Here is a 24,145-nt window from a genome sequence, read left to right on the forward strand (position 1 = left end):
AACTCCATCGAAGATATTTGTCTGCTTAATACTGAAATAGAAAGAAAAAAAAATGATTATTTCAAAGGTAAAATTGATAAAAAAAAACGGTTAAATAGAAAAAATGTTAATATTCTAACACAAAGTATGTTTAGATAATATTACATATGTTCAAACTCTATCGAAGATATTTGTTTACTTAATATTGAAATAGAAAAAAAAATTATTTCAAAGATAAAATTGATAAAAAAGAAGCGATAAAATAGAAAAGTTAACGAATAAATTTTAAAAAAGGGTTACTTAAAAAAATTGATAAAATAATTATTTTAATTTAAAAATGTAACATCCCATTTAATAGATAAATCTGATTAAATGAAACATCATAAACGATATAATATAAAGAGCAACGCCAAAGAGTATAAATATCACCCATTATAGTTATCCAAAAAAAATACTCGAAGAGAAAACTAAGGCACTACACAATGCCAGAACAAAATATAAAAGTTTCAACGGATACCTAAAGACTTGCCCATAAGCTGGGAATTACAAAATAATGAAAACTCTCAAACATGGACTCAACAGTGAGCCCAATACCAAACCATGCGCAACTAAGTTCCAGCATTTCCGTTGCCACTGTGATCACCAAGAGTTCCCATATCTGCTCACATCAAGGGATTGGTGATCATTGCAAAAAGGAAAAATCACACAAGAAGACAAACACAAGCAAGAAGGGTAAGCTAGAGTAAAAAGGTTTTTATCATATGATTAAGCATAAAATTTAATAGTCAAGAACACATAAATCAACCAAGCATGTGATAGCAAACAATAGGAGTCTAAGACTCAATTTATCCGAATACATATAATCGATTGGATTCACTAGATGGTTGCACTTCTAGTGGCCTCTACTACTCTACAGAGCCATTGCCAATGGGTTTCATGTAAGACCCAGTGAAATTTAATTAATTAAATAAAGGTATAATTAGTCGTATAGTACCCAGTTTGGGGATAGGGTGTCAAATAGGTACCCGATTTAAAAAAAGTGTCAATTGCATCCCAATTTTTGAAAAAGTGCTTCAATTAGGTCCCTTTCAGACAGAGTTGACTAACACTGTTAGTCAACATGCCACGTGTCAGTCTGTGGTTTTTTTTAATTTTTTTTAAATTTTTTAATAAATTTTTTAATTTTTTTTAATTTTTTTGAAAAAAAAAATAAAAATGCCACGTGTCAAGTCCCTGTGTGTGACACGTGGCATTGTCAGTGCCACGTGGCAGAATCACTATCAATGCCATTGTGTTGATTTCGATTTAGTTCCCATATATGTTGTTTTGTTTCAATTTAGTACCTAAGTATGTGTATTTGAGTCAATTTTGTCCCAATTTTTTTTAATAATTAAAATCCATTTTTTTATAAAATTAAAAGTAATTAAGTATAAAAGTTTAACAAAAATTAAGTATTTGATATTTATATTAAAATTTAGTGGTAAAAGTCATTTTATTAAGTCATTTTTAATAATAATAAAATTAGTATAACATTCAAACCAATAGAAATTTTGGTTTAAAATTAGTAAGAGACAATATTGTTCTATTTAAAAAAAAAAAATTAACAAAACATGAGTACTTAATAAAAAAGTAATTAATAAAGTAATATGTTAAAAAGTCATTTTTAATAAAAAATATTAGTATAACATTTATATAAATAATAAATTTGGTCTGAAATTGAGGAGAACAATATAAATATTAGTACTTAATTTTATAAAAATATTTATACTTAATTATTTTTAATCTTATAAAAAATGGATTACAAAAATATTTTAATTATTAAAAAAAATTGGGACAAAATTGAATCAGATACACATACTTAGGTACTAAATTGAAACAAAAAGACATATATGAGAACTAAATCAAAATCAACATAATGACATTTGATAGTGACACTAACACGTGGCATTGCAATGCCACGTGGCACTAACAATGCCATGTGTCACACATAGAGACTTGACACGTGGCATTTTTATTTTTTTTTTCAAAAAATTTTAAAAAAAATTTTAAAAAAAATTTAAAAAATTAAAAAAAAACAAAAAAAAAACAGAGACTGACACGTGGCACGTTGACTAACGAAGTTAGTCAACTATGTCTGAAAGGGACCTAATTGAAGCACTTTTTCAAAAGTTGGGATGCAGTTGATACTTTTTTTAAACTGGGTACCTATTTGACACCCTAGCCCCAAACTGGGTACTATACAACTAATTATACCTTAAATAAATAATTAATTAATGAATGCGGGTAGTGAGAGCCTTTATGACATTAATATTGATTGATGTGATGTGGAAAAATACTAGCTTAATTAGTTAAAAGTACTTTATTGTATGAAAGGACTTGGGTTCAAGTCCTATGTATGCCAATTGTGTATTATTTAATTATTATTGTTTTTAATAATATGATTGAGAATGTTGAATGATGTGATAAATATATAATTATATTAATCATTACGAAACACGATTTGGTTGAATGGTTATGCATTGATTTGGCATTTGCATGTTTATGGGTTCAAATCTTGGTGAACCCAAATTAAACTTTCTTTTTCCAAAATTTCCTTTGGCATGAAGGTGAAAGGGCATGGAAACCAAGGGTGGCTGAAAAACAGACCATAAAGAACAGAGCATTAACATTACCATTAAAAGCCCAATTTGTTGTCTTGTAAGATAGTGGTGAGGTTTGAGTGAGGCATTGGGCTAAATTGAGGGGAGCTAAGGAAGGCTATTAGAAGCAAGGGGTATTCAAGTTTTAAGCAAGGGAAATCAAGTTAGGGGAGTTGAACCCATATTTTTTGTTGTTTTGTTAATGGTATGATGTATGATGTGTAATTACATGCTTCTTGTTGAATCAATTCGCAAATTCTGGGTTTCTGGTAATTTTCAAGAAACCGCCTGGCGGACGATGAACTGCCGCCAGGCGACTCATCCTATTTTGCTTGTTTTCTGGGTTCCCGAGAGGAACCGCCTGGTGGTGAGCTTTGTGCCGCCAGGCGACGCGCGACAGATTAACCCAATTGTTGGGTTTTGCTTGAACTGCCTGGCGGTGATAAACACCCGCCAGGCGACGCGAGCCAATTTTGGCTCGGTTTTGGTGTTTTGAGTATTCTGATTGAAATCCAAACGGAAGGGAAGGATTCTTTAGCTTTTAATTGAATATTGGACGATAGAAATTGGGGAATTTCACTGTCAACTAGAGTTAATTTGAAAGAACTCTTATGAACCCTTTTAGGGTTGGAAGAATTGGGGTTTTTTTAGAACTAAGCATAATAGTTGTTAATTATACTAAAATTGTTGTTGGAATTAGTCAAGGTGATTAATGGTGTCATTGTTATCGTGTTTTTGGAGAGAAATGACTAAGATAGGCAGAGAGAAGCATCGAAAAGGTGTGAGAGGTTCCTCGCAGGTGCTTAAATTTTGGGAAATTGGCCAGAAATACATGCACCGCCTGGCAGCATGGGGCTTGCTGCCAGGCACCAACGCATAGACAATGAGTTTGTGTGGTTGCGGGACACAATGATGGTTTTGGGTGTTGTTACAGTCTTAATTGGAATTAGAAGACTGGATTTGGTGATATCTGGGAGAAATTGATGATGGAGTTCTTGGGCATGAATTAAAGAGGTTGGATTATCTTAGAATGTGATGGTATTAGCTATTATAGGACTTGCTTATATAAATTGTGACATAGTAGGAATTATGGATTTGGATAATCTGTGTGCAAGGGGTCTAAAGACTTGACCTATTTTTGTGAGTGGGTTTGGATTAAGAGTGAAGTGTTGGTAAACAATTAGATAGTAATGAATGGGAATTTAAATCAAAGCTAATGTTAGAATGGGATTGAGTTGTGATACCTAAGAGGAGTTGACTTGGAATGAGTTGGGAATGGTTGTAAGGACTAGAATCAAGGGTAAGGAATAAGCAAAATGAGTGCATTGTGGTATGGTGGTGATGAATAAGGTTAACTTTAAGAAAGCCAATTTTGTAAACTTGGGTGGCTGAACTTAGATGGAAGTAGGAAATTTGATAATAAGTTAGCCTTTGGGAAAGCAATTCCACTAAACTGGTGAAAGACATCGTGAGTTTTGATGCCTGGGTTGAGGAATTAATTTTGTGCAGGATTACAAAGAAACCAGTACTGTTCCTATACTGATACAGTGCTTGGCGGTGGTTTTAGACCGCCAGGCGATAGCGACAGCGTCAGAGGGCTTTGGAACGAGTGCGCCTGGTGGTGAGGTTGGTCCTGCTAGGCGGTGTCTGTAGTGATTGATGGTTCAAAGGCATTACACGCCTGGCGGTACGTTTCCCCCGCCAGGCGATTTTACTGTAGCAGTATTGGTGTTTAACTTTGGACGTGCGTGATTTACAAGGCTTTAGTGATGCTTCAAAGGCGGGTTGTTGGTGTTCCTTGAGTTGAGCTCGAAACGTATCCCTTGAGTTGAGCTCGGGATAGGGGTTAAGCACGTGACATTCCTTGATTTGAGCTCGGAATGACATCTGTTAACTCTTTGGCAAGTGTACCAATTCGTTACAAGTAGTAAAAATGGAAGTCCAAGTATCGTTTTCCCAAGGGATTTGTTGTTCATTTGTCTAAGTGTGATTATTTACTAATTTTAGCAATAACGTCAAAGTAAAAGATTGATTTAATTTAAGAACAACATGCAAAATTTATAAACACTAAAGTTATAAAAGGATTTAAGAAACACTTCATCAAGGTTGGATTTCATGAACCATACTAACGCAATATTTCCTACACAATTTCTCTATCGCTCAAACATCCTCATTATAAGCTTACTAACCACTAATTCCTTAGAAGTAAGTTCTAAGTCAAATATGTCAAAATATTAATTCCTTAACTATTTTAACACATGACTTGCATTAAGATTTAATGTATAGAATGACCTAGAGATTATGTCTATTCCTAGAACCCAATCTCATGGTTGTTCTATCCAAGGTTAAGTTCTAATTCATTTTCCAATAATTAGATACAACCAAATAGCAAAGATTTCCATCAAGCACATTTATAATTGAGATAAAACATATGAACAACGAAAGAGATTACATTGCATAGGAAAATTACAAAGAGTATAGGTTCATTACATCCAACCCCAATGAAGGAGGAGTTTAGTCACTCCTAAGCATCTAGAACAAAGTATGGATGAATTTGATGGAATGGATGAATTGTCGTGAAGTCTCCCTGCCCTAGAATGGCGCTTTTTTCGTCTCCTTTCTGGTTCTGTCGCGTTCCCACACTCCAACACACCGTTTCGTGTAAGTTTTCGAAACTATAACCACTTCAGAAAACCGTCTTCTCGCTGGGCGAGATGACTTACTCGCTGGGCGACCGGTGATCACTCGCTGGGCGAAAGAGAACACTCGCTGGGCGACTGGGTCCTGACAGAATAACTTCACTTCTTCTCCAATCCTTCACTTTCCTATACAATAATTTCAAAAATAACACAAAATATATCTAACCTAAAAGAACCTAAAAACAACCTAAAACTATCCACAAAACACATGATTAAGTACAATTAAGAAGTCCAATAAAATAAGAATAATAAGTATTTTTCATACTTATCAACATCCCTCGAGTTGAGCTCGAAATGGCGGATGAACACGAGGAACCCTTGAGTTGAGCTCGGGTTGGCGAGTGTTGCTAGTGAGAGTGTGCTGGTTGTGACCAATACGGATGGGTCTAGATAGATTGCCCTCCTTAGTAGTTAGTTGACGAGTTTGGTAGTCTTGGGACGTTGCGAACTATGTTCGTATTTGGGAACTCCACCTGGCGTTACGGTGTATGATCCGTAGCAATGGTTTCCCACACGTGCTCTATCGCTTGTGGCCGATAGGTATGGCAACAAGTCACCTTGAGGTACTCACTAGAGGATGTAGAACACGAATAACATGGTTGTGGCCATGTGATATGGAATCAAAGGAAGAAATCTCTATGAGGTGGTTTTATGATATATATATATATATATATATATACATATATATATATATATATGTATGTATGTATATATATATATATATATATATATATATATATGTATGTATGTATATAGGTGTTTAATATATGTATGTGCATTTATATGATTATTCTGTTAAGCTCACCCTATCTGCTTGTGATTGGCGATGATCGTATACGTAGTGCACGTGAGCAGATGATGTTGTTGCAGGTGGTTCTGGTGAAGCTTAACGCTGGAGCGAGGATAGCTTGGGAGTTTTATTATTTTATGGTTTTGAAATAATTTGTAAACTCTTATGAGATGCGTTTATATCATTTCTAGTTTTATAATTTATGGATTTTGGATTATTATTTGGAAGTAATAAAAGTTTTAAATTTCCCACGTTTTTGGGAAATGATGCATTAATAAATGAAGCTGACGCAAGATTTCTTTATTTATTATTTAAAATATGTAATATCCTGACAGGATGTTACATTTCACCCTACCACGCACAAGGTTTACCTTCAAACATCTAAGGCCATTATCTTATCAAAGACTAAGGCCTCCTGCTACTCTCACCACTTGAGTCAGTCCACTCTATGTGAGACTAACTGACTCTTTAGAGTTTCAGGATGCAATCCTTACTTGAATTCTTACCTAATTATATACATTACGACACCATTATGAAACCTTACTAAGAGGTTCATGGAATTACATCTATCACATATGGCACCACCATGAGATCCTTACTTTAGAGTTTCAAGATGCAATCCTTACTTGAATCCTTATGATGAAGGATTGACCCCAACCAAGGATGGAGGCACATGCTCAAGAAGACTAAGCATGTTTAGAAAGGAAGTTCACTAATCCTTCATCCCTTTCATTTGTGGTTTTTATTTTTGATTCCCTATGTTGACTTAGTTGAATCAACTTTAGTTGACTTGTTGACCTTTGACTAGGTTTGACTTGTTGACTATAGTTGACTTGACTTAAGCCAACATGTTAATATATGTTTATTTGCTTTGTAGGTTAATTAGGAGTAAGAAAACAATGCTAGGTGGCGCATGGTGATTGGGGAGCATAAATGATGTGGAGGAGAGAGTAAAGCAAAGGCATAAAGCATAAAGTAAAAGACATAAAACAAGTGTACCTATGTACCTTTGGTCTCCTTTGTTTTTAACACACTTTGGCCACATTTTGGAGACATATGAGACACATTCTTTGTCTCTTTTTATGCTAGAACGAAATTAGCCTTGCACACACCATAGTTAGCTCTTTTGTCTCTCTTTTTTTGTAACCTTATTTGACCTAGTTTCTAGAAGCTAGGGTTAGGTTTTTGTAGAGACATCCTTAGGTATCTTTTATTTGCTTAGAGGCCCCTAAACTCTTCTATATAAAGGGTGCTCCTAGACATGTAAAAGGGTTGAACATTTTGAAGTTAAAACACTCTTGTGTCTCAACCATTTGTGAGAGTTTCCTCCCTTGGGAGTGAATACTTTTAAGCCTTATCTTGCATAGCAAGTGACGGCACACATCCACTCATCTTCAAGGTTGCCATGGCTTCTAGCCTAGCCTTGTAGTGGCGTGCTTCTCACATTTTTACCATTTCTTTCCTTTCCATTTTATGTTTTCTTCTTCCTTTGATTATTCTTGGTTTTCATTGGTTTATGTACTTTCTATTTCCTTTTTGTTTTGAATCAATCCATCATCTTCTTCTCTTGAGCTTTGTGAAAGGAACCTTCACATCTAGATAGCTTGCTATCTTAATGTCCAGTGGGGATTTCACTTAACTTTCTTAATCAACTCACTTCAATAATCTTAAAAAGGAACAAGTTAATCCTTCATCACCTTACCTAATTATATATACTACGACCCCACTATGAAACCTTACTAAGAGGTTCATGGAATTACATCTATCACATATGGAACCACCATGAGATCTCACCAAGAGGCTCATGGAATTACGTCCATCACATATGACACCACCATGAGATCTCACCAAGAGGTTCATGGAATTATGTCCAACTCATACCATAGCCATGTCTCACCAACCAACCATAGATTTGTCATGCATAACAAACTCATACCAATATCCAACCAACCACCCCATCATGTTTTATGAATTCATTCATACCAATCTCATCAATTCAAATCCCAATATATCATATAGAGCATACATGGCATCATACTTGAACTTTTTAAAGCACAAATCATCCAATCATGTGAAACACATACGTGTACAATCAACTTTGTCAATCTCGCTCAAGCTAAAGAGCTCTCGCTTAGGCGAGAGGAACTCCTCGCTCAAGCTACCAACTCTCGCCTAGGCGAGACTGCAAATAGAGGGCACATTGAAGTCTTGCTCAAGCTAGCCCATCTCGCTCAGGCGAGTGGCCTTCTCTTAAGTGAGCCCTCAAAACAGAGAAGGGGTGAGCGGCTGCTGTTCTCGCTCAGGCGAGAGCTCTTCGCTTAAGTAAGAGCTTTCGTTTTGAGCAACCACCCCGCTCGCCTGGGCGAGTTCAAAAGAACTCACCTGCTCTCACGCATGTCGTCACGACTAGAAGCACACCATACATTTTCCATACCATCAACAACACCACACAAGCATTCTAGAGTACCAAACATTCCAATAGTAGATAAAACAACATAGAAATGAAAAACCCTAACTTCCCTTACCTTTTAGTAGAGCTAAACTTGAGGGTTTAAACACTTACAGAGGGACACCTTAACTCCAAGAACGAACTCAGTAGCTGTAAGGTACAATAGGAACGAGAATGAGCCTATAGGAATGACTCAAGACAAAAACAGACAAAAACACGCAGATACAAATTGAGCCACATTCTTCTTCATGCTCTGCCACCAAAAGGTCTCTTTGAGATCCTGGTACATCTTAGTCATGCCAGATGCAAGTTAAGATGACTCTTGTGTCCTTCCTCAAGGATCAACCTCTTCACCTCAACATCTTCAGGTACACACACTCTGCCTTTGAATCTTAGTACACCGTCACTACCCAAGGCAACCTCCTTTTCTTCATCTGATCCAAGCAATTCTCTCACCCCTTTCAAACTAGCATCCACCAACTACTTTTCCTTAACTAAGCTCAGAAAGTCACTAGATATAGTCAGGGTGCTACACCTAATGAACTTCGGTCCCAACTCAACTTGCAGCTTCAGATCTCTGAATATCTCTAGCAACTCCATCTCATTGATCATAAGGTGCACTACATGCACCGTCTTCCAACTCAAGGCATCTGCCACCATATTCGCCTTTCACTGATGGTATAGAAGTTCAAAATCATAATCCTTCAAGAACTCTATCCACCTCCTATGCCTCACGTTCAGCTCCTTCTGATTAAATAGATATTTGAGGCTCTTGTGATCACTGAACACACGAAACTGGGCACCATATAGATAGTACTTCTAGATCTTCAAGGCAAACACTACTTGCCGCCAACTCCAGGTCATGAGTGGGATAATTCTTCTCATGCACCTTAAGTTGTCTCGAAGCATATGTCACTGCTTTCTTCTCTTGCATTAACACACAGCCGAGACCTTGATAAGAGGCATCACAGTACCTCAAAGGGTTTACCAACATCAGGGATAACCAACATTGGAGCACTCGTCAACCTTTGCTTAAGCTCTCGAAAGCTTTCCTCACACCTATCGGTCCAAACAAAAGGTTGGTCCTTCCTAGTAAATTGTATCAGAGGCGCCACTATCTTGGAGAATCATTCTATGAATCTCCTATAATAGCCAGCTAAACCCATGAAGCTTCTGATTTCTGTTACTGACTTCGAACTTTCCCACTTTATCACTGCTTCCACCTTTGTTGGATTCACAACTATGCCCTGTGCAGAAATTACATGCCCCAAGAATTGTACTTCGTTCATCCAGAATTCGCACTTGGACAACTTAGCATACGACTATTTCTCCCTTAGAATACCAAGCATTATCCTCAAGTGCTCGGCGTGTTCCTCCTGAGTCCTGGAATAGATGAGTATGTCGTCTATGAAGACCGCGATAAACTTATCAAAGAATGGCCTGAAGATCCTGTTCATGTAGTCTATAAATACAGTTGGAGCAACTCAAGACGAAAACAAACAACCAAAAAGGGAAAAGAGAAGAGGAGGGTGGAGTTTAACTTACATGGGGGAAACGCTCAACTAGCTTGGAGAGAAAGGGGCTCACTCAAATCCTAACAGAGCTCTTTGCCTCATCAGTGGAAGGAGAAATATTCCTGTTTTGTGAGAATGGACAGAATGAGATGGGTTAGGGCTGGAAAAGGGTCTTGAGACACTCTATAGACTAGCCTTAGACCCAACAGTTAGACCTTTAAACATTTAGGACAGATATAAAATGGGTCTTATAAAAAAACTTTTATTCAAAGAATGAGATTGAAACTTAAATATGAATTAGAAAATAATCCAATAATTATAAATATTTAATTATAAAAATGAAAAAATATTTAAGTTTTCAAATACATTATTAATTATAAATAATTATAAAAATTGCATGGGAAATAAGAAAGAGTAAGTAACGTCCTTAACTGAAATCTAGGGATTATTTACAACACTGCCACCGCTTCCGCTTTCGCAGTTCCTTCGTTCTTCTATCGTTCAAAAACCAGTTATAACTGCCACACCCTTTCTCTCTGCAATCTCCTCTCCTCACTCGACTGCACAAAACTTGGTTGCTGCAATGGCACGATTGAACCTGGACGGAAAAACGATCCCGATGATGTCAATATGCATGATTGGCGGCGGCGGCTTCATCGGATCGCACCTCTGCGAGAAGCTCGTGGCGGAAACCAACCACAAGGCCGTAGTGGTCGACGTCTCCTCGGAGAAAATCGACCACCTCCTCGACAGGTCCCTTCCCTGGGCGCACCGCATCGAGTTTCACCAACTCAACATCAAGAGCGATTCCCGACTCGAAACACTCATCAAATCCACCGATCTCGTAAATATTCTTCCCTTTCCTTCCAGTGGTCTTCTTCACGTTTTCAATACTCTTATTCCGCTGGCTAAATGTTCTCATGGTTTAAAATGTGATTAAATTAACCTGTAAAAAATACTACATCTAGCTAACGTTTTAAATAATGTATCAATACGATAAGACATGGTTGATTCTCAGGTATATATTCGAGAACTAGTTTTTAATTCCTGTTCTACAGATAGCCAAGTTCATCCAAAATGTTGTGACAAGGTAAATGTTTTTGGAGTCAAAATGGTTACAGTGTGTATCTCCAGTTGTGAACATGTTCGATTTTTGTAATATCAAGAAATGTAATGATATTGTGACTCAAAAGTGCTTCCGGCTAAAGTTTAAAAACCGTCGCATGTAAAGGAAAGTAAAATTTGGGAGAGGATCATGGTTCCCTGTATGATAGCATAGCTTGTTATTCATCGTAGTCACAGTTTTAATTTGTGGCACAGTTGTAAATAGTGATCAATAATGAATAATAAGTGCAGTTGACTCAAGTCTTGACTTGGGACCATAGTTGTTTATTGCCGTAGCAATTTCATCGCAATTAGGAACAAATGTGGTTAATGAATTGTAATTGAAGGTCGTCGTCTTGAATTTTTATTGCACATTTTTTTCTTGAAACTTTAATCACACATGTTGTTATGTCACAATTCCAGGTGTTATGAAAAGTTGCATGTATTGTCAATGCCATTTCAAAATTACAAAAAAACTAATGTTGCAGCTAACTTATGTGTACTTGTAATTTCAATAGTTGTGGCTCTGTGGTAGAAATTGACAGCTAACTAAAACCAGGTTGGATTGCTGATATGTCATTTTTATTTGAGACTGAGATTTTGCTTGCTGTAGACGATCAATCTTGCGGCAATTTGCACGCCGGCGGATTACAACACACGCCCTTTGGATACCATCTATAGCAACTTCGTTGATTCGATTCCGGTGGTGGGTTTAGAAGATCGGGTCGTTTCTTGAAACGAGATCTCTTAAAGTATATGTGTATATATGTATGTAATTGGGTTGTTCATGTGATGCAGATTAAGTATTGCACTGAAAACAAGAAACGTTTGATCCATTTTTCTACGTGTGAGGTTTACGGGAAGACTATAGGAAGCTTTCTCCCACAGGAATTTCGAAAGGTATCTCTCCTTATGTTTGTGCCCCTCGTTAGAATGCAAATTCATACGCTTGTTCTTGATGCAAATGAATGTCCACCTCGCGTCATAGCAAAGTGTAAAATTAGGAGTTAGTTTTCAAAGTTAGTCGATAGGGTGTTGTTTACTTCTTTTTTCATTTTCAGTTCATGTGATTTTGTTGATAATATGCAATCATTAAACTGTTTTAAGAATTTACAAATATAATTATGAGAGATTAATTGACTTATTTCAATAGTCTCATCATTTTTAGAATTAAGATGAATTTGCATGATGCAGGACCCCAAATATTTCATTCTCAAGGAAGATGAGAGTCCTTGTATTTTTGGTCCAATTAACAAGCAGAGATGGTCTTATGCCTGTGCAAAGCAAATGACAGACAGGCTAATATATGGTACACAGTGACCTGGATTCGTCTTTAGTTGATGATAGTTATGATTAAATTTTCTTTCCCTCTTAACTTACTCTCAGTACTAACCCATAGCTGAGTACGCGGAGAATGGCCTCGATTTCACCATTGTGAGACCTTATAACTGGATTGGCCCAAGAATGGACTTCATTCCTGGTGTGGATGGCCCAAGTGACGGTGTTCCACGAGTCTTAGCTTGCTTCAGTAATGTAAATTAGCTAGTCCATTTTGTTTTCTGCAAATGTCTCCATGAATCATGATCTTAATAAACTACTGTGTTTCATATGCTTGTTGTTCCAGAGTCTCCTGCGTGGGGAGCCTCTTAAACTTGTTGACGGCGGGAAATCACAGAGAACCTTTCTCTACATTAAGGATGCAATCGATGCTGTTGCGTTAATGATTGTAAGTTCAGATAGTTCAAAAGTGAACTTCCATCACCCATGTTGCTGTATGAGCTTGGACTAATGTACATGCCAACATGACACAGGACAACCCTGAGAAAGCAAATGGGTATATATTTAATGTGGGAAACCCAGACAATGAAGTATCTGTGAAAGAACTGGCTGAGCTTATGATAAAGGTAGCCCCAAAGCTTAAATTCTAACAGTTCTACCTTCTATACTCGGTCTGTAAATATACACTCATATTTTCTTTCAAATTAAGGCTTATGCAAAGGTGTCTGGTGCACCTGCCTCTAGTATGTCAACTGTAAACGTGAGTTCAGAAGATTTCTATGGTAAAGGCTATGATGACAGTGATAGGCGCATCCCTGACATGACATTTATCACCAGGCAGCTTGGTATTCAATCAATACTCTTTTAAGCCCTGTGTGTTTTTATTAAACAGAGTCTGAAAATTCATCTTAAAATGTATTCTTCTGGGTTTCAGCTTGGAAACCAAGGACACCTCTCGATGAACTGTTGGATGTTACCCTCCAATATCAACACCGGACATATTCTCGTGCCATAGAGAGAGAACTTTCAAAACCGACAAATTGACTACAAGTTTTTTTGGGAGATTCAGTTTACTTTTTATGTAAACATGCCACGAGGGGCAGAAAAATGTACATGCTACACTAATTGTGAGGTTATAAATCACAAATCAAGTGTATCTATAGGGTTTTTGAATGACAATTCTTCCCTTCCCTTGACACTTCAATTACTTCTTTTGTCCAAATTTTGTTATGTACACACCGATATAAAAGTTAGAGTTGAGACATTATTTCTAATCATTTCCCACATTTACATTGAACTGCATACGACATCTCTCTGAACTGTTCTACCTTCAGCATGTATGCTGCTAATATGGCAAGAGGTAGAGTTAGTAAGTGTTCAGTGACACCCAGTCTTGATCAATGAATGTTCATGCATTGATTGAACCAATAAGTATACTCATTCATGGTAAGATCCATTGATGAAATTCCATACCAAACATGACAGAAAGCACCTTGAAATTTTGTTAATTCTATTATTCTTCAAGATGAATAGAATTGTTACGCTTCATAAGGGAGCTTGTCTAGTTATGACAAAATTAATGTAGCAGAAAACTACCATCTCTAAGATGAAATCATGCAACACCAACTATGTAAGCATTCCAAGAATCTTGTTGCTGAAAACTTGTTGCCTCTTCATATTTTACATTCTTTCCCGCACCAAATCCCTCTGTCTTCATAATTTCCGCGCTGTCTGGCATCTCTCGAACCCAAAAATGAACAGATCGAAATCCAGCCTCTTCCAGGCAATCCTTAATCTCAGGCAACGTCCACCTGTATAATCAAATAAAGATTACAATTATTGATCAATCACACCTCTTATGATGTTAAAATGACCAGAAATAAACAATCAAACCAGGAATAAACTTCAATAATGAGAAGTATTGAGCATAATTTTCACCTCAAAAGCGGAAAATCATTTCTTAAACTGAAGGTGGAAAAAATAAATATAGAACTTACAACCGCCAGCTGTATGAAAATGCATGACGGAGTTTTCTTTGTTCCTTCTTCAAATGGAAATGGAGGCTAATCCTTGTCTTCCGTTGAATGATATCAAATTCAGCTTGCTCCCATACATACTACAGATTTGATTACAAAGTCCATATTACAACTTCAATATTTGATAATCAAAGAAATTCAGTGAGAATATACTTGTTTCCATGCACTATAATAACATAGATTGTGGCAACATCATCATGTAAGTCTAATGAACTGTTACAAAATTAATGTCAAATAATATTATACCGTAAAATTAGGAAATCTTCTTTGAAGCCTCAACTTGTGCTCTGAAGATGTACCCCCATATAAATCCATCACAAAAATTCCACCTTTAGTTGACAAGGCATCACGGGCATGCTTGAAATACAAAACCAGGTCTGATCGTTTATGTAGACAACAGCAGCTGTAGTTAAAAGCGCACACAATATCTCTTCTAGGTAATGTTATGTTTCTCTTAGTAAACTTATCATCTTGAGCAACAGAGCCTGTTGGATCCTCAGATTCCAGCACACCAGTCTGCATATTTTCTTCATTCTGTGCCAATGAAAGGTCGCTTACCAGCTTCTGAGGATCCATGTTTACAAGTTTAGACTGCAGAGGTTGTAGGACATTCCCATGAAAGAGGGATATTCTTGAAAATCCATCAGCCCCAAGTGAAGGCACGTTGTTTTCCATGCACCAATTAAGTGCTTCATTATCCAAATCTAATCCTACTGCTGTTCTTCTTGAATCACTGCGGAGCCATTCTGTACTGAAAAACATAAATCCTAGCCAGGTAAGTTAACTTGGTCTGACAAAAAATATCGTGAGCCATCAAAAAGAGAAAAGGATTAACAGTGTTAGGAACTGCACTACAAAACCACAAGCAATGATGCAGAAGCTACAATATGTAGCATAAATTGAACTTGTGTTGACCACTTTGGATCTAACTAACAAAATTCATGGCTTTTTTGTAATTGGGAGTCCATTGTAACTCGAATTTGTAAAAAATGGTCCCTCAAATTTTTTTTGCGAAACATGGTCAAGTCCTTATAGGGGAGGATGACATTTAAGATGAAGTCGTCCTCCCCTACCCGGTTTCATTTTTTTTTTTTTTAAAGTGATGTCTTCAAAGTGGAAGCCGGTTTTTTTTATATATAAGATTGAAGTCGTCAACCAAGCCGAGGCTTACTTGCTCCATATGAATATTGTTTGAGTTTTAGGAGAAGCAAAAGGTTGCATACCCTTATGAAGCAATCGTGAAAATGCATCCGAAGGAGAGCAGCAGGAACAATTTTGTCATTCATGGTTGCCTTGTGAACAGAAGCAGCTACAATGGAGTACACATGAGGCCACGTATTTTCATAGTAATTTACATTTAGTGCTCTCCTTCGGATGCATTTTCATGATTGTTTCATAAAGGTATGCAACCTTTTGCTTCTCGTAAAACTCAATGCCTGTTTCATTTTTTTTTTTTTAAAGTGATGTCTTCAAGGTGGAAGTCGATTTTTTTTATATATAAGATTGAAGTCGTCAACCAAGCCGAGGCTTACTTGCTCCATATGAATATTGTTTGAGTTTTAGGAGAAGCAAAAGGTTGCATACCCTTATGAAGCAATCGTGAAAATGCATCCGAAGGAGAGCAGCAGGAACAATTTTGTCATTCATGGTTGCCTTGTGAACAGAAGCAGCTACAATGGAGTACACATGAGGCCACGTATTTTCATAGTAATTTACATTTAGTGCTCTCCTTCGGATGCATTTTCATGATTGTTTCATAAAGGTATGCAACCTTTTGCTTCTCGTAAAACTCAATGCCTGTTTCATTTTTTTTTTTTTAAAGTGATGTCTTCAAGGTACAAGCCGGTTTCTTTATATATAAGATTGAAGTCATCAACCAAGCCGACGGTTACTTGCTCCATATGAATATTGTTTGAGTTTTAGGAGAAGCAAAAGGTTGCATATCCTTATGAAGCAATCATGAAAATGCATTCGAGGGAGAGCAACAGGAACAGTTTTGTCATTCATGGTTGCTTTGTGAACAGAAGCAGCTACAATGGAATCCACATGAGGCCACGTATTTTCATAGTAAATTACATTTAGTGCTCTCCTTCGGATGCATTTTAATGATTGCTTCATAAGGATATGCAACCTTTTGCTTTTCCTAAAACTCAATGCCGGTTTCATTTTTTTTTTTTTAAAAAGTGATGTCTTCAGGGTGGAAGCCGGTTTCTTTATATATAAGATTGAAGTCATCAACCAAGCCGACGGTTACTTGTTCCATATGAATATTGTTTGAGTTTTAGGAGAAGCAAAAGGTTGCATACCCTTATGAAGCAATCGTGAAAATGCATCCAAAGGAGAGCAGCAGGAACAATTTTGTCATTCATGGTTGCTTTGTGAACAAAAGCAGCTACAATGGAGTCCACATGAGGCCACGTATTTTCATAGTAATTTACATTTAGTGCTCTCCTTCGGATGCATTGATTGCTTCATAACGGTATGCAAACTTTTGCTTCTCCTAAAACTCAATGTCGGTTTCATTTTTTATTTTTTAAAAGTGATGTCTTCAGGGTGGAAGCCGGTTTCTTTATATATAAGATTGAAGTCGACGGTTATGAACCAAGTCGACGGTTACTTGCTCCATATGAATATTGTTTGAGTTTTAGGAGAAGCAAAAGGTTGCATACCCTTATGAAGCAATCGTGAAAATGCATCCGAAGGAGAGCAGCAGGAACAATTTTGTCATTCATGGTTGCTTTGTGAACAGAAGCAGCTATAATGGAGTCCACATGAGGCCACGTATTTTCATAGTAATTTACATTTAGTGCTCTCCTTCGGATGCATTTTCATGATTGCTTCATAAGGGTATGCAACCTTTTGCTTCTCCTAAAACTCAATGTCGGTTTCATTTTTTTTTTTTAAAAAGTGATGTCTTCAGGGTGGAAGCCGGTTTCTTTATATATAAGATTGAAGTCATCAACCAAGCCGACGGTTACTTGCTCCATATGAATATTGTTTGAGTTTTAGGAGAAGCAAAAGGTTGCATACCCTTATGAAGCAATCGTGAAAATGCATCCGAAGGAGAGCAGCAGGAACAATTTTGTCATTCATGGTTGCCTTGTGAACAGAAGCAGCTACAATGGAGTACACATGAGGCCACGTATTTTCATAGTAATTTACGTTTAGTGCTCTCCTTCGGATGCATTTTCATGATTGTTTCATAAAGGTATGCAACCTTTTGCTTCTCGTAAAACTCAATGCCTGTTTCATTTTTTTTTTTTTTAAAGTGATGTCTTCAAGGTGGAAGCCGGTTTTTTTTATATATAAGATTGAAGTCGTCAACCAAGCCGAGGCTTACTTGCTCCATATGAATATTGTTTGAGTTTTAGGAGAAGCAAAAGGTTGCATACCCTTATGAAGCAATCGTGAAAATGCATCCGAAGGAGAGCAGCAGGAACAATTTTGTCATTCATGGTTGCCTTGTGAACAGAAGCAGCTACAATGGAGTACACATGAGGCCACGTATTTTCATAGTAATTTACATTTAGTGCTCTCCTTCGGATGCATTTTCATGATTGTTTCATAAAGGTATGCAACCTTTTGCTTCTCGTAAAACTCATGCCTGTTTCATTTTTTTTTTTGAAAGTGATGTCTTCAAGGTACAAGCCGGTTTCTTTATATATAAGATTGAAGTCATCAACCAAGCCGACGGTTACTTGCTCCATATGAATATTGTTTGAGTTTTAGGAGAAGCAAAAGGTTGCATATCCTTATGAAGCAATCATGAAAATGCATTCGAGGGAGAGCAACAGGAACAGTTTTGTCATTCATGGTTGCTTTGTGAACAGAAGCAGCTACAATGGAATCCACATGAGGCCACGTATTTTCATAGTAAATTACATTTAGTGCTCTCCTTCGGATGCATTTTCATGATTGTTTCATAAAGGTATGCAACCTTTTGCTTCTCGTAAAACTCATGCCTGTTTCATTTTTTTTTTTTAAAGTGATGTCTTCAAGGTACAAGCCGGTTTCTTTATATATAAGATTGAAGTCATCAACCAAGCCGACGGTTACTTGCTCCATATGAATATTGTTTGAGTTTTAGGAGAAGCAAAAGGTTGCATATCCTTATGAAGCAATCATGAAAATGCATTCGAGGGAGAGCAACAGGAACAGTTTTGTCATTCATGGTTGCTTTGTGAACAGAAGCAGCTACAATGGAATCCACATGAGGCCACGTATTTTCATAGTAAATTACATTTAGTGCTCTCCTTCGGATGCATTTTAATGATTGCTTCATAAGGATATGCAACCTTTTGCTTTTCCTAAAACTCAATGCCGGTTTCATTTTTTTTTTTTTTAAAAGTGATGTCTTCAGGGTGGAAGTCGGTTTCTTTATATATAAGATTGAAGTCATCAACCAAGCCGACGGTTACTTGCTCCATATGAATATTGTTTGAGTTTTAGGAGAAGCAAAAGGTTGCATACCCTTATGAAGCAATCGTGAAAATGCATCCGAAGGAGAGCAACAGGAACAATTTTGTCATTCATGGTTGCTTTGTGAACAAAAGCAGCTACAATGGAGTCCACATGAGGCCACGTATTTTCATAGTAATTTACATTTAGTGCTCTCCTTCAGATGCATTTTCATGATTGCTTCATAAGGGTATGCAACCTTTTCCTTCTCCTAAAACTCAATGTCGGTTTCACTCTTTTTTTTTTAAAGTGAAGTCTTCAGGGTGGAAGCCGGTTTCTTTATATATAAGATTGAAGTCATCAACCAAGCCGACGGTTACTTGCTCCATATGAATATTGTTTGAGTTTTAGGAGAAGCAAAAGGTTGCATACCCTTATGAAGCAATCGTGAAAATGCATCCAAAGGAGAGCAGCAGGAACAATTTTGTCATTCATGGTTGCTTTGTGAACAGAAGCAACTACAATGGAATCCACATGAGGCCACGTATTTTCATAGTAATTTACATTTAGTGCTTTTCTTCGGATGCATTTTAATGATTACTTCATAAGAGTATGCAACCTTTTGCTTCTCCTAAAATCAATGCCGGTTTCATTTTTTTTTTTAAAAGTGATGTCTTCATGGTGGAAGCCGGTTTCTTTATATATAAGATTGAAGTCATCAACCAAGCCGACGGTTACTTGCTCCATATGAATATTGTTTGAGTTTTAGGAGAAGCAAAATGTTGCATACCCTTATGAAGCAATCGTGAAAATGCATCCGAAAGAGAGCAGCATGAACAATTTTGTCATTCATGGTTGCTTTGTGAACAGAAACAGCTACAATGGAGTCCACATGAGGCCACGTATTTTCATAGTAATTTACATTTAGTGCTCTCCTTCGGATGCATTTTCATGATTGCTTCATAAGGGTATGCAACTTTTTGCTTCTCCTAAAACTCAATGCCGGTTTCATTTTTTTTTTTTAAATGATGTCTTCAGGGTGGAAGCCGGTTTCTTTATATATAAGATTGAAGTCATCAACCAAGCCGACGGTTACCTGCTCCATGTGAATATTTTTTGAGTTTTAGGAGAAGCAAAAGGTTGCATACCCTTATGAAGCAATCGTGAAAATGCATCCGAAGGAGAGCAGCAGAAACAATTTTGTCATTCATGGTTGCTTTGTGAATAGAAGCAGCTACAATGGAATCTACATGAGGCCACGTATTTTCATAGTAATTTACAAATTACTATGAAAATTGATGGTCAAAACGACCCAAAAATAAAAAAAGCCCAAAATTCATACTCTGGTTCTTCAATTTCGTAAACTGCCATTCATTTTACTCTTATTTTTTCAGTACAAAATGAAAAAATGAACACTGCACATTCCACTGTCATGGCACCCGAGTATGAATTCGTAACACAGTTCCAAGCACACTCACTAAAGATCGAATCTTTGTAAACTCAGATATCAAAGGGAGGAATTCGTAATGTGAGGCACCCTAAAATGTAATAGTAACAATCTAAAGAACTAACAAGAATTTGCTCCTTCAATTCATCAAAAGAGATAACAATTTAGGATATCCATGAGAGTATCAATAACTTAAAAGAGGCATGAATAAGGGACGATGTACCTAAGAAACGCAGTACCACAGAAATCTTCTTGAAGATGAAGGGCTACCCTTCCACCCACATACATGAGAAAGAACTTTTGCATATAGCTTATGTCTCCTTTAGGAGACTGCACAAACACAAAATAACATGATTCACCAAGTCACATTATGAACTTCTCAATCAACACAACAAATCACACAAAAACTAACAATTTTGAATCTTTCACATTTCATCATCCAGAAGCATATGCCCATCGACAAAAATCCAATTTCTTTAAGATGGGAACACAAACCTGCACAGATTGTTGATAAAGGAGAAACTTTGAAGGCATATCGTGTGATTGGTTTTCATTACTTATCGTTGCTTCGTCGTTATCGGCATCATCTTCTTCTTCTTCCTCATTGCTGTCATGATCAGGTTCTTCACCGGAAGGTGAGAGTCTTGGAGTGTCATCAAAATCTTGGTCTTCTTGAAGATAGTTGAAGGAGCTTCTTCCACGGTTACGCCTCTCATGCTTCTGCTTCTGCTTTTCTCGTTTACCCATTTCGCCGCCGAAAAGTGAAACCCCAACTGTTTGTAACGTCATAATTTATATCAATGTAAATAGTAATAGTTTTATTTTATTGGATTTTTTTTTCTATTAGTCTACTGGCTCAGTTTTTCTTCTTCCGCAGAAAAAAAATAAAATCATAAAAACAAGTCTACCTTTTCTAATCTTGATTAATATAACTATTATTTTTAGTATTTTAAACTACTTTTGTAAAGACTAAAAATGTTTCTGTACAATTTTTTTCTTATTTCTTTAATCAAAATCTTATTAAGATGAGTGGTATAATCTTAAATAAATGTAAGGTTCACTTCTATTGAATGAAAATTTATTGATTTTTTATGATTAAAACATGTTAAAACTATTAGAATTATTTTCAAGCCATACATGATTAATGTTGTTTTATAGATTTTTGTATATTTATTTGCTAGTTGAGGAACACTTAATACTTGAAATTTGAGCTAAGGAAGCGTGCACATGAGTATCTCTTTTTTTAGAATGCAATATCAAATTTTAAAATTGAAATTAATTTTGTATGTTAATGGAAAATTAAATATAAATAGCAAAAATAGATAAAATATTATATAAATTTAAACTTTTACGCATGCCAACGCACAGGATTTCTAAGAAATTAAAATATATTTCTTATATAAATTTAAATTTATAAAAATATAATTAAAATTTAATATAATCATTTTATTTTGTAAAATTGAATAACAATATTTTTATATTTTTATTAGGAAAATGTATCTAACTTATTTATAGATTTTTTTTAATAAAATGTATTTTATTATACAATTAATTGTGATAAATAAATAAATAAAAATACAAAATGTAAATATAAATAAAGTAAAATTTAAATATAAATAAAGTAATGGTTAATAATTTCACATATTTTGTGAATATTTAATCAAATATTTATTTAAATTCATTAAAACAAAATAAGTTCTGCAACTTTAAAATAAATTAAAACAAATTAGTAGTAAGATATTTCATGTATAATAAATAATAAATTAGTAACAAATTAATAAATATTGAAATTTTATAACGGTAAGATGATTTGAACATCAGTATATTAAGGGTGTGTTTTTAGAAGTAGAACGATTTGAGGGATATGGAAATAATTACTTTAAGTGGATTTGAGGATAAAGTTTGTATTGTTTTTTTTTTAAGGAATTTGGAGGTTATAGTGAAGTAGATTTGAGAGTAAATTTTGTGAAAATTTGTGTAAAATTTTAGTGATGTGACTAATAAAAAATAAAATTTAATTTATGAAAAAATTAGATTACAAAATTGCCCTTGATGTTAAATATAGTATAAAATAATAATTAGATAAATTGTAATTAATTTTGAATTTTTTTTCTACATATATTAAAATATTAAAGATAATTATTAATTGAAAAAAATAAATACATATCCGGATAAAAAATAACACCAACTTTTTGCCACCACGTAACAACAATGAAAAAATAAAAAAACAAGAAGTTGTTAATCGAATATATGCAATACGTATCTGGATACAAACTTGAAGCACTTGGAACCGGATACATCAACAATGGAATCGGGTAAGTGGAGAAGCAAGAAACAAGGTGGAATCAGATATAAGTAGAGTGTATCCATTCCTTTACTTTTCTATATCTCCATGAAAATTCTGCAAAGCTTGGGTGTGGTACGAAAAATCAAATAGACACACATAGAAGGGAAGGGAAGTAGAGTCAATGAAACATCTTATGTTTTATGCAGACCTCAAGTCCATGAGTGCAGTTTCAGCAACGGATATGTTATATTTTCCAATATAATAACAAGGGGTAGAGTGGTAAATTAGCAAAGTTATCTCGCAAATCTCCTAAAAACAGCAAGATCGAAATTACAGTATAACTCCGTAAATCATCGTCTATCAAACACATTGAACGGGAAATTTAAATTTTAATGTAAAAACAAATATAATTATTAAGATCAATATAAATTAAATTAAATTATATAAATATATAAATATTCTTAAAATCAATAATGGATCCAGAGTAGAGATGATAAAAGTATTGTGTTCGTAATAGATAGTTGTACTTGCGAGTATTTATTACATTTGGAGGGTAGCATGTAGCAGTATTCATTTATAAATGGATCGGGTGCGAGTATCATACTATTTGCACTTATGACTATCTACGAGTATTCGAGTATTCACAAATTTTAAAAAGCTTGTGGGTATTTTCTAAAAGGGTACCTGACAAGTAAACGAACGAGTAATAGGTGGACATTTTGTTGCGAGTAGGCATTATCTGTATCTGACCCGACCAGTTGTCATCATTATGAAATTCATGTTCCATTCATTCTCAAATGAGATAACTTATCTATCAACAATTTCTGAGCTATTTTAAGGATTGATGAAAATAAGAAAATATTTGACTTATCCTTTGATTGATCATTTAATTCAATTAATATTAACTCTACTTGTTTCAATTACTACAATTGAGATATCTTTTTCTAAAGACTGTGAAAAATAGACTTAGAAATAAGATGCAAGATGAATTTCTAGTTGATTGTTTGATTATCTACATTGAGCATAAGTTTGATAAAGATTGTATGATTGATGAATTTTATGATAAGAAAGAACAACATATACAACTTAAATAACATATATCATGTATTCATTTACTAAGATTTAAATTTTATTAAATTTTATTTCCTTTCTACCACTTTCCTTAAATTCCTAAATATATTCATGCTTAAAATTACACTTGAGTATATGTTAGCTTTTTGTGTAAACTTCTTTCATTGAAGAAATTGTGGTGATCTCCTTATGGCTAGATTTTTTACATTTTTTTTTACTATATTGATGGATTAGGACATTGGATCAAGATGACCAGACTCGAAAATTTACGTAAATTCATAGAATTTTTAAACTTGACTTGTAAACCAATTTCGTAAGAGGCTACTTCATATGAAAAAAAAAATTATATAATAATGCTCTATCAATTCAAAATTTCATCCCATAATTAATGAAAATAATAAATAATAATTCAACGGTTTTAAAATAACTTAGTTTAACACATATTATATAAGTT

General features: G+C 35.3%; 3 protein-coding genes across 3 annotated transcripts; 1 reads left to right on the forward strand and 2 right to left on the reverse strand.

The window, feature by feature from the left end:
- Positions 1 to 9,225: 9,225 nt before the first annotated feature.
- On the reverse strand, positions 9,226 to 10,013 carry LOC146881897 (uncharacterized). Its single transcript, XM_085669392.1, has 4 exons — positions 9,899 to 10,013; positions 9,719 to 9,803; positions 9,531 to 9,615; positions 9,226 to 9,351 (listed from the first exon to the last, which is right to left on the reverse strand). Exons 1-4 carry the CDS (start codon positions 10,011 to 10,013, stop codon positions 9,226 to 9,228), a joined length of 411 nt encoding a protein of 136 aa, XP_085525518.1.
- Positions 10,014 to 10,589: 576 nt separating this feature from the next.
- Positions 10,590 to 13,663, forward strand: LOC114169542 (UDP-D-apiose/UDP-D-xylose synthase 2-like). The gene is made up of 9 exons (XM_028054746.2): positions 10,590 to 10,914; positions 11,788 to 11,880; positions 11,973 to 12,074; positions 12,369 to 12,483; positions 12,574 to 12,707; positions 12,799 to 12,900; positions 12,986 to 13,078; positions 13,162 to 13,297; positions 13,387 to 13,663. Exons 1-9 carry the CDS (start codon positions 10,654 to 10,656, stop codon positions 13,494 to 13,496), a joined length of 1,146 nt encoding a protein of 381 aa, XP_027910547.1. The 5' UTR covers positions 10,590 to 10,653; the 3' UTR covers positions 13,497 to 13,663.
- A 221-nt stretch (positions 13,664 to 13,884) lies between these two features.
- LOC114169541 (S-adenosyl-L-methionine-dependent methyltransferases superfamily protein) lies at positions 13,885 to 21,122 on the reverse strand. The gene is made up of 5 exons (XM_028054745.2): positions 20,829 to 21,122; positions 20,557 to 20,663; positions 14,735 to 15,239; positions 14,450 to 14,568; positions 13,885 to 14,263 (listed from the first exon to the last, which is right to left on the reverse strand). Exons 1-5 carry the CDS (start codon positions 21,120 to 21,122, stop codon positions 14,065 to 14,067), a joined length of 1,224 nt encoding a protein of 407 aa, XP_027910546.2. The 3' UTR covers positions 13,885 to 14,064.
- Between the last annotated feature and the right edge of the window lie 3,023 nt (positions 21,123 to 24,145).

The sequence above is a fragment of the Vigna unguiculata genome, chromosome 11, assembly GCF_037176805.1.
Source record: "Vigna unguiculata cultivar grain cowpea cultivar isolate G323 ecotype 2 chromosome 11, ASM3717680v1, whole genome shotgun sequence".
Taxonomy (NCBI): domain Eukaryota; kingdom Viridiplantae; phylum Streptophyta; class Magnoliopsida; order Fabales; family Fabaceae; genus Vigna; species Vigna unguiculata.

What these genes read in the sequence shown, in the direction of transcription:
- LOC114169541 (XM_028054745.2), bottom strand. Translation starts at nt 21,122, where the DNA reads ATGACGTTACAAACAGTTGGGGTTTCACTTTTCGGCGGCGAAATGGGT. An exon ending in TTTATCAACAATCTGTGCAG is followed by an intron (nt 20,664 to 20,828) that starts GTTTGTGTTCCC and finishes GTGTTTGTGCAG; the next exon opens with TCTCCTAAAGGAGACATAAG. An exon ending in GAAGATTTCCTAATTTTACG is followed by an intron (nt 14,569 to 14,734) that starts GTATAATATTAT and finishes TCAAATCTGTAG; the next exon opens with TATGTATGGGAGCAAGCTGA.
- LOC146881897 (XM_085669392.1), bottom strand. Translation starts at nt 10,013, where the DNA reads ATGAACAGGATCTTCAGGCCATTCTTTGATAAGTTTATCGCGGTCTTC. An exon ending in GCACTTGAGGATAATGCTTG is followed by an intron (nt 9,804 to 9,898) that starts GTATTCTAAGGG and finishes ATTTCTGCACAG; the next exon opens with GGCATAGTTGTGAATCCAAC. An exon ending in ATGTTGGTAAACCCTTTGAG is followed by an intron (nt 9,352 to 9,530) that starts GTACTGTGATGC and finishes TATGGTGCCCAG; the next exon opens with TTTCGTGTGTTCAGTGATCA.
- LOC114169542 (XM_028054746.2), top strand. Translation starts at nt 10,654, where the DNA reads ATGGCACGATTGAACCTGGACGGAAAAACGATCCCGATGATGTCAATA. An exon ending in GACAGACAGGCTAATATATG is followed by an intron (nt 12,484 to 12,573) that starts GTACACAGTGAC and finishes ACTAACCCATAG; the next exon opens with CTGAGTACGCGGAGAATGGC. An exon ending in TCTTAGCTTGCTTCAGTAAT is followed by an intron (nt 12,708 to 12,798) that starts GTAAATTAGCTA and finishes TTGTTGTTCCAG; the next exon opens with AGTCTCCTGCGTGGGGAGCC.